General features: G+C 38.5%; 1 protein-coding gene across 1 annotated transcript in view; it reads right to left on the bottom strand.

Moving 5' to 3' along the window:
* Positions 1 to 526: 526 nt before the first annotated feature.
* Positions 527 to 10,423, bottom strand: part of LOC135684226 (importin subunit alpha-3) — a 30,079-nt gene continuing 20,182 nt past the window's right edge. Inside the window, exons 14-19 of the mRNA XM_065199680.2 lie at positions 8,398 to 8,772; positions 7,626 to 7,694; positions 5,764 to 5,805; positions 5,369 to 5,420; positions 3,881 to 3,969; positions 527 to 1,409 (exon numbers count right to left, since the gene is read on the bottom strand). Coding sequence (XP_065055752.1) covers positions 1,311 to 1,409; positions 3,881 to 3,969; positions 5,369 to 5,420; positions 5,764 to 5,805; positions 7,626 to 7,694; positions 8,398 to 8,772 — 726 coding nt within the window. The 3' untranslated portion in view covers positions 527 to 1,310. The remainder of the gene's footprint in view (positions 1,410 to 3,880; positions 3,970 to 5,368; positions 5,421 to 5,763; positions 5,806 to 7,625; positions 7,695 to 8,397; positions 8,773 to 10,423) is intronic.

The raw sequence follows: 10,423 nt of genomic DNA, 5'->3' as shown, positions 1-10,423 counted from the left end.
GTCAATTTTAAACGTCAATTTTTTAGATTGATGGGTTTCACTAATTTTGCTTTAGGTTAATCTTAAAAATTGAAAATCATTTCTGCTTATCGCAACATAACTTTAAAATGACGACTGGAACAATTCACTCACACTTTCAGGAAATAAAAACGAATTTATGCAAATAGCGGCCCTTGAATCGATGCCAGTAGTTCATACCAGGCAGTTCTCCTTGCTATGACGCACGATTTTTGACTCGTACGCCAACTCGTTGTGAAGAAACGTGTGGTTCTTATATTTGTAACCGAGACCATACCATTCTGAAAAAGATCAGGTCAGGCGACTGTAGGCGTTGCAGGAAAGATCAAACTATGTCTCATTATCCGTTTGAATTATTCAATTTTATGCAACCTTCTCATACAACAGACGCAAGGAAAATCAGCATCGTCTTCACAGGGATATATCCTTTACATTTTTGAAAAATTGTTTTTTCTTTGCTGAGCTGTGGGCACACGGAAGATTTAACAAGAAGGAAAAAAATAACATATTTACGTGGCAAGCAATTCCATTTGCGATAAATCTACTCAAGCAAAATAATAAAACGTAAAATTAGCATCAACGAAAAGAACACAGATTTAAAAGTTTAAATTTACCAAATTAAAATTGCTTACAAAATCAAAACATATTACTAAAATAATTTTCGTTACTGTCCTTGTTTTGTCAAAATATGTAAAAACTGTCCGTAATTTACAAATCTAATTAAGTCTTAAACTTCCACATTCTCATTCAAACTTTCCACCCATAAACACAGTCATGACGTCATCTGATTCATGGCTCTCTGCGTATGGCATATATATGCCGATATCTACAAAAAGGCAGGATTTGCAAGGTTCTCTCATAAGATATAACTAGAATAATTTTGCTCTATCTACATTCGCAGGTTGAAAGCCCTTGATTAGATGATGTCATTTCTGTTGGATAAGATTCATTAAAACACTAAATAAATGTTCAGTTTCAGCTTGGGTGAAGGTTGTTGATCCGTCCTGCACGGCGATAGTCCACTTTGTAAGGGGACGGACGGGGGTTCTCCACTTCAGCATCACACGCACTCTCAGGTATCTTCCTACTTTTGCAGTGTGTTATGTCCTGATTCGTCGGTAGTTGCTATTGTTGTTCCTGCTGTTCCTGCGCGTATGACTGCCAAGACATCGCTACGCAGAGGCTCTAGAACATCTAAGTACGATTTGTAAATGAACATCAACTGTCTTGACAAATCGTACAATCAGCTCCGTCATACGTCGTCAATGTGCGTCTAATGTCTGTAAGCTATTTCATAATTTGAAGCCATCTACAGGCATGTCCTGTTTAGCCTCGAACTGAAACTCGCCGTCTACCTCCGCAGGGGCAAGCGAAGCATCCTCGGTTTCACCCTAAAAACAAAAAGGGGTGATTCAGTCAGCATCAACTAAAACTAAACAATCATTGCAATTTAATCTTTTAGCAAAAAATGGTGTACAGATAAAGAGCAGGATATCAGAAAGGTCCTTCTATTCATATTTTTCCTCGTTAAACATAACAAAACAAAAGTGAGAACATGACAAAAAAACTCTATTGTGTAGTTCCTATCTGCAAGTAAAAGTAAATCGCGAATGACAGCAAAAGGTCGACTTGCAGAGAAAAGCGGTTGATTTTAGGTGATTTTTTCAGAGAGAAGAAGGCTAAGGAATTAATATCGCTCCAAGCTTCAACTGAAAACCAGCTTAGTGAAGCACACAGTAACGAACAGATGTCCAACTTGGTGGGCGGTGAGAAGAAAACTGGCCAGGGTATATTAAAAATTGATGATAATTGAGACAATTCTAGCAGGCTTCAGCACTCCAGTTGCACTCCCATAGCTTAAGCTGTAAAAAAAATACATGATGCGAACAGATGAGGCATAAATTTTTGCAAAGGAGGAATTTTCAAAAGTTTTCATTTTCATAAAGGTTTGTTTGGGACAAAATGGACATTGCCAGGGTTGTCAGTTCTTAGTTGCTGGCTTGATTTTTCCAAAAATGTTGCATATATGTATATGTAGCTATAACTTTAACTTTATATGAAAAAATAACTGTGCAGATATATAACTATAAGCAGCTTTCTATGTTATCTTTATGTAGTGGTTTGTTTCATGCTGGTTATGGGAATTAAATGGCTGCGATAGTTTCAAGAGTTAATGAGATAGTATCGTGTGTGGATATGTGAATGAAGTATTGTCGTTTGCGGATGCGATAGTATCATGTGCAGATGCAATAGTCTCATGTGCAGATGCGACAATATTATCTGCGGATGCGATAGTATCATCTGCAGATGCAATAGTCTCATGTGCAGATGCGATAATATTATCTGCGGATGCGATAGTATCATCTGCAGGTGCAATAGTCTCATGTGCAGATGCGATAATATTATCTGCGGATGCGATAGTATCATCTGCAGGTGCAATAGTCTCATGTGCAGATGCGATAATATTATCTGCGGATGCGATAGTATCATGTGCAGATGCAATAGTCTCATGTGCAGATGCGACAATATTATCTGCGGATGCGATAGTATCATCTGCACAGAGGTGGAAAAAGTATCGGACCGAACCTGGGAACATAGTTCCCAGAAATTTTTCTAGATAAAAATGTAGCAGAAAGTTTCACAGAAAATTTTTGAAGTGTTAGAGTAAATGTAAAAATCTGGTGACAAATGTTAAGTCAAATTAACAGAAAGTATTATTTTCAACTCGCCTGTGAGCAGCTAAATTTGAGCTGCCAAAGGACTGTGGGAATTAGTCTCTTTTCATTGGAAAGAAATTCTTGGTGCATATTATTTACATTCGCCATCTCACAGAAATCTTAGCCACTCACGATCAGAATTTTTTTAGCAGCTGAGCTTTCAAGACAAACCATGATTAAAACTGAGAATAATATAGAGACTGGAATCTACTTTTACAGAAAACATTTCTGACACCATGGTGTGAGCAGCATTGATCATAAGTTAATATGCTTAGTTAAATTAATTTGTTGCATGCTAGGACTCCATTTCAACCACATGTTGCTTCTCACTTGTCAAAAGATTAGGCAAAGCCTTCTCCATAAATTGCACCATACAATTCAAATGATTTTGCCCTAACTCTTCTGAAACTATGTTTGGAGATTTTTGCATGGATTTTCCTTTTGATTTTCCATCATCATGATTGATTGAATGAATCAATTTCTAGTTAAAGTTGATTTCTTTCTTATGTGGATTTATGCATTAAATAAAGGCATATCTAATATGTTGAGAATGACAGTTTTGGAACAATAGTCAAGATCTCCGATGTTAAATGACACTGATTATGTTAAGAAGTTGATTGCCTGATAATTTTATGCATTCGATTTAACCTTCTATAGAAATACTTCGAGAGAAAAAAAACAAATTAAGCATCAAAATAAAAACAGATTGAACATTCAAATGAGAAGTATCATACTTCTTAAAACTAAGTTTGCCCTCTTTTATACATCAACCAAGTATAGAGATATAGGCACAAACAGAAAGTTTATTTGTCTACCCCCTAAATCTTGCAGAAAGTTTTGAGCCAGATTCTTAGGTTCCCAGAAAGAAGAAAATTTTTTCCACCTCTGCATCTGCAGGTGCAATAGTCTCATGTGCAGATGCGATAATATTATCTGCGGATGCGATAGTATCATCTGCAGGTGCAATAGTCTCATGTGCAGATGCGATAATATTATCTGTGGATGCGACTGCATCATATGCAGATGCAATTGTATCCAATGTGGATGTGCGGATGATGGGCGTTGTTAATGTTGAGATTTAAATGCCTGTGGAGGAAATTAATCGTCATGCCAATAAATAAATGGAATTATCAAAAAACCCTTACGTCAGCAAAATAATGCTCGATTATCTCGTAAGACAGCTTGTAAATATCAGGATTCTCATGTTCTTGAAGTTTCTCGATTAGATCTAAGCCTGTAAACAAAATAAGCATTATGAGAAAGCTAATCGCAGCGAACGGAACATAATCTCAGTGAAATCGTCTTTTATCTAAGAGAGTCTACAAAGCTACAGCTAAGAAGTTACGTCGTGCAAACGAACACCAAATTGAAGAATTTGGCACATTCAATCAACAGTAAACACATGAAGTACAAATGATAATGTCTGCGTGTATAAAACCATAGCAGACCTGCTTTGTGTCAATAAAGTGCAAGATCTGCGGTGCAGTGTCCCCACTCACAAAATACCAGATTAGAAAACTACAGATAACGAAGCGTTAATAAGTGCGCGCAGAATGTCTAAAGGTTTTTATTAGGTGACACAGTTGCTTACTGGAGTTCACCATATTTCCTGCAATGGCCTATTGATAATCAAGTAGCCAAGCTATTGGGGTCAACTTGATGTATATCTACGTGTTCATGAAGTATGTCGAGAGAACGATTGCTGGCTGGGCTATCTTTCCTACGAGGCCAAAACTCAGAAGAAGTCTTCATTAGCAAAACTTGGGTCTAAAGGCTTTGGTTCTAACTATTATTTCAAGCTCGTTATCTGATAAAGGGACGAACAAACAATCATTTAGTAATTTTGTTGCATTTTAATGGTGGCTTCCTGCTGAGGTTGGTCATCTAGAGTACATAAAGAAATTAAAGACAGTTAAATTTTTCCCTGCAACTGTTATCCATGCTTGTATTCTCAATAGTTACGATTTCAATCGTTATAATCTTCATTGTTGTATTTTCATATTTAATTCTTTTAAGGAGGGTTGCCCTTCAACAAGTTAATGTTCAAAGGGCCCTCTGGACCCACCCTCACAATCAGATTCCTGCAAAATGACCTCGCATCAATGTTATAATTCGATTAGTTGTCGGGGAGGTAAGCGAGCGAAAATTTTCATATGAGTGAGGCAACCCTTCTTTCTAGAGACAGAGAGCAAGCGTAATAATAACTTTGTGTAATTCGCATGCTCTTTGACTGCTGGACGGAGGAGTGTCTCGCTCATTTAAAGGTAGTATGTCCAGCTAAAGCAAGCAACTCTGGGTTTTCAGAAACATGTGATTCTTCATATCATCGCTCCAGCCATTAGTACAAAACAATTCTGTTTATCTACCCTACTGTGAAGTTTGCTTTTCATGTGAGCAGTTTTGCATCGCAAGAATACTGACCAATCGCAAACCGTTATTTTGATATTACTTGACAAGTTGGGTATACGCAGCCCTTTTATATAAACACATTACCTAATATGCGATATTACCTAATATAACAAAAAAATATGCGCAGCCAGTAGACGACAATGCGAAAAGCCAAGAGCTCGCAAATAGTAAGCAAGCTCCTGCGTCGCGCGCAACAAAGAAATCTCTGCATTGCCTAGGCATACCTCCACATTCTTCGATCATTAATGTAATCTTGTCTACGTCATCACCAGCCATCTATAACGATATAAATTCACATTTAGTAAAAACAGGCCAAGAGAAAAAAGGGGAAAACGAAGTTAAAATGCAAACTTCAAAAATAATCATGAAACAGAAGAAGTAGGCGCCTTTAGCAAACCCGACGGAGATATAAGACTGTAAAAGACGCCCCATAAAAAACCGAGATGCATAGACTCAAATAAAAGCTCTTAAAAAGAAAAAAACACCGCTTTTCATTGTTGCTGCAAAACACTGTACAGCCCAGACACACGTTTTTGCAATCAGAAATATCCGATGAAGCAGAGATTGATGCTTTTGAAAAATGCTACAAAAATGACACAAAGCAGGCGTCCCTTCTTACCTTTAATATGTTACCAATACCGTCGAGAACAACTTGAACAACCTGAAAATTGGTAATACCATTTATTTCAAAGAACAGCACACAAATACGGCTCGAGAGATAGAGGAACTGCAACTAAAAACGTTGCGCAATACCCACCATTTGTTTAAATTCTGTCATTGATGATCGTCAAATCACAGCGGAAATCGTACGATCGCGTATTCAAATCACGAATCACGCAAAAAGAAATTTACATAATATTCAATCGAAAAATAACAGATCAAAAATCAGAATCAATGTTATACAGGATACATGCAGATCACATTAGGTACATCATAACAGTGCCACTCAGGGACTGCGGGAGCGGGAGCGGGAGCGGGAGCGGGGGGCTATAGGGGCTTTAACCTCCTAATAATTTTTAAAATGTACTTAAAACCATACAAAAATCGCCCTGCTTCTTTAGCATGTTTAGCCCCCTCCCCAAAAACCCTTTAGACCCCTCAATCTGCAATATGCCCCGAGGTCCTAGGTGCCACCTTCCTAGCACCTCTCAAGTAATCCTAGCGGCTTTCGATGGGCACCAGTAATAATACACAAGTGGCTCTAATTCCTCGTCGCTGGGGTCAAGATTCAAAGGAGACGAGGATTTATAGTTGGAAAATTTGAGACGCCGTGTTGCTACATCTTCGTGTATCTGTCGGAAAGTTGCGCAAGGTACTATTGAAGAAATGCAGATCACGCTGAGATGCTGGTCGAAAAGAACACTTGCGCGATCATCAACAGCGCATAAGGGTGATGCGGTAACACTTATTCAAGCAGACGTGCTAAAGAACGAAGTTCATGGCGCCAAAACACTGAAACCAGACGCTTCTCCAGGAAGATTTATGAATCAACCAACTAACGCGCGTGATTATGGCACATGCGCTGATTCTATTGCGACATTGCACAGCATCATATCGGGAATTGCAAGAAAAATCAATCTCAAAACATCATTTCAAATCTATAAGCATATGCCGTGCAATTTCATCAACAAGTGCTCAAAAAACACGCGCCGTCTCGTCTTTGACAAATTTCCATAAAGAGGTGTATGTGTGGCGCTAAACATAAAGGTACGAACAGTTTAAAACAACTAGCCTGAGATGACATCGATATTTCAACACAAAGTCAAGATTTTCTACTAAACAAATCGTTGCTAGTACTTGAAAATACTGGAGTCGGCTTGTACATATTTCAACGGAATAACAGTCCTGCCATTGGTTTCTCAGTTACAGCGATTGAAAACATAAAAAAGGAGAGGAAAAAATCACTGCTAGGAAAAGCAATGTTGACCTAATGCTCGTTTCAGACAGTTTAATTCCGGCTACAGAACCTTTATGCAAAACACCTGATTTACTTAAGAGACAGATGTAGAAAAGAACGAACTAGAAAATTCATTTGAATTTTAAGAACTGATTTTTACAACGTCATCACCAAAATAATCGTTTACAACAAAAAGTTGGTATTATAAATTCCTCAAAACTTCCCATGCACCTCATTACAAAATAGCATACCTATAAACGGTCATTTGTTGGCACATCCACCAATGAAGGTTTTGATTCGATTATAGAATTATTTTAACTTTTGGTTACGTCTATTTCACGAAGTCTTTACTTGGCACTTTAGAAACTTTTATAATTGAAAAAGGTGACATGTTTACATCAAATTCTTGCAGCGTGAGGAGGGGAAATTACATCCATGACAAAAAACTTTCGTCGTAGGCAACTAGTCTGTTGCGCGCGCTTTGCCTCGGGGACGAAAAACCACTATAACAATGCATTCGGAAGTAAAGATAAATTAAGTATCTATAGAAAAAGTGGAACCAGAAAAGAATATGGACAACATACCTGAGTATCCTTTACTTGTAAAAGCTTGCAGAACGGGGGCAAGGCACCACAACTAACCATATAATTAACCTAGGTTTATAAATAGAAGAGGACTCTTCAAGGAAAGAATAAAACACATTTTTTAAGCACAGAGGGCATAAACAAAACATTCAAGTTGTTTAATAAAATGCAAAATCAAGAATGGAAAAATGGCAATGGAAATGAAGTTTTGTGAGAAGGGGAAGGTGTCTAAACTGTATATAGCGGCATTCAGATAGAGTGGACGGAGATAAACAGGGCTGGGTATGGCTATTGAAGGGAGGGATTAAACGGGGCTGGGCAAAGAACAGGGCTGGATGTAGATATGGAAGGGAGAGGTTTAAAAGGGTTGGGCGAAGGGGATATGACGGGATATATATATTATATATACAGGGCTAGACGTGGATATGGAAGGGGGGCTCAAATGGGTTGGGAGAAGGGATGTGGGGTATCTCATCTGTCTACAGGGGCGTATGGATAATGTGGGTTGGAATGGATATAAAGAAGGGAGGGTTTTAATAGCTTGGGAGAAGGGGGAGATGCTGTGTGCCTCTTCTGTTTTGGGGGAGGGGGGTTTGAGGCCCAAATTGATTGATGTAAAATTTGTATTTTTATCATTAATATTTGTCACTTTCGGCATTAACATTGGTGATTCACTTCCATCTATCCATTCAAATGCTACAATTTTTGTTGAAGAAGATACATGAAGTTGGAAAAGGCGAACATCAGCAATGGTGCTTTATAAAACACTGACCTGTGCAGGCGTGCCACTGACTGTCAGATTGCTAATCGCCCAGGCAGCCTCCTTTTGCGTTGCAAATTCACAAACCTCAAGAGCTTTTATTATCAACGGTATCAAGGCAGCCTCTATCACTAGCTGCACTTGATCTTGATTACCCGCTGTTATATTCGATAAGAACCAAACCGCCTCTTTCTTTATTTTCTCCTTCGGGTGCTGTAGTAGAGCAGGAAAATGTTCAAGTGCACCGTTGTCAAGGACAACCTGTGTCTGTTCATCTGTGCCCGTGACAATGTTGCCAACGGCCCTTAGCGCTGCCGTTTGAAGTTTTATTTCGGTATGACTTAAGAAACGAACTAGAACCGGGACGACACCAGCTTGAATCACTGCCTGCAAGAAAAACATACAGAAAGCTTTGAGAGATGACGTAATGCTTGTTGAGATGGGATAACCCAACTTAAAGGGGACCAAGCCTCGTTGTGATGGGACACAAGCACCGTTGAGAGGAGAAAAGGATGACGTTGCGAGTTGACAGAGACAAAGTCTAGAGGAAATAAAGATACTCAGCTGAGAGTTCAACTTGTAGCACTTACTACTTGAAATAGGCCGAATCAAGATCTTAATTCCTATAAACAACGCAGCTATAACTACAAAATGATTTTATTTCATTCAAAAGATGAGAAGTGAAGATGGAAAACACGTTTTAGACATCTGCAAATCTGCATATTTTAAAATGCATTATTGATCATTTGCACGAAGCGAATAACTTGAAGAACGTCTTTTGCGAAAATAACAGGTTCTAAGCACTGCTAAGCGGGTTGACTTTCAAGATTTAGCGTCATTACCGATTCTCCAACTGATTTCATGGGCTAAAAATGACCAGCAGAACGACAAGGGCATAAAATGGCTTTGAAAAAAACAAACACTTCACAACGTTTTCTCTCTTGGCCTCCCGTGGTAGTTTTTCTAGGCACGCATCACTGATTGGACAACTATGACGGTTGTGTGCTTGCGTTTTTCTGATTGGCCTATTTCGATCCACAACTGTGTATATATTTTCCATCTTGTTTTTTTGGACCCTCATTCTGACGTTTTTTACACTGAGAAGTGTCAGACGGAAAAGCTTTAGTAGTATGTGTGAAATGTTTGCAAATTTTTCAAAAGATTTCGCTCCTATCAGATTTTTTCCCAAACATCCATAAACGCCACAACGTACATAACCTGAACCAAAACAAATTTCCGCTTTTTTAGAACTTAAACAACAAGAAGGGCAGCCCTACAAGAAAAGGGTTTTTAGATTTTCTTACTTTTAAGCATTTTCCAAAAAACTCAAAAGACCTGAAAAATAGTAACTTTATAATTTACCAAATAATTTAAATCACTGGATGTGAATCTTGAATCTATTCGACGACAAACTCCCTTAAGGATGAAACCTTTTTCCAACACTTTGAAGACACTGTTTTGCATAGGCCCTGGGCGCTGTATCAAACACTGCTTTGTTAACAATGGAATACAGTTTCAAAAAGGACTTTTTTTCTTCTGATAATTCATCTGGGGCTTACTTTGGCAAATCGAGCTTCGTTGTATTGTTATTCTTAGTGGCGTGTTCTAACAAAATGCGTTCTTTTAAATAAAATGAGTGTACCTATAAAAGTCCAGAATTTTCTGATAGCATATGATGCCGAGGGACTCGATTTTCCCGCAAGTCGTTAAGATCATCATAATCTTTTTCGTCATCAGCATCCGTATCATTGGTATTATCTGGCAGTACCACTCGTACATTGCAACAACCCAGCTACATTTCGTACAAAGCGCCAGCGAGGAGATCACAACCTAAGTCGGTTCTTCAAGCAACATGTCCGGTAGATAACCTAGGTCGGTTCTTCAAGCAACATTTCCGGCAGATAACCTAAGTCGGTTCTTCAAACAACATGTCCGGTAGATAACCTAGGTCGGTTCTTCAGGCAACATGTCCGGTATATAACCTAAGTCGGTTCTTCAAGCCACATTTTCGGCAGATAACTTAAGTCGGTTTTTCAAG

The sequence above is a fragment of the Rhopilema esculentum genome, chromosome 21 (assembly GCF_057945365.1).
Source record: "Rhopilema esculentum isolate cy_ngs chromosome 21, ASM5794536v1, whole genome shotgun sequence".
NCBI lineage: Eukaryota > Metazoa > Cnidaria > Scyphozoa > Rhizostomeae > Rhizostomatidae > Rhopilema > Rhopilema esculentum.
The sequence above is the reverse complement of the archived record's forward strand: the minus strand, read 5'-3'. Positions and strand labels throughout refer to the sequence as shown.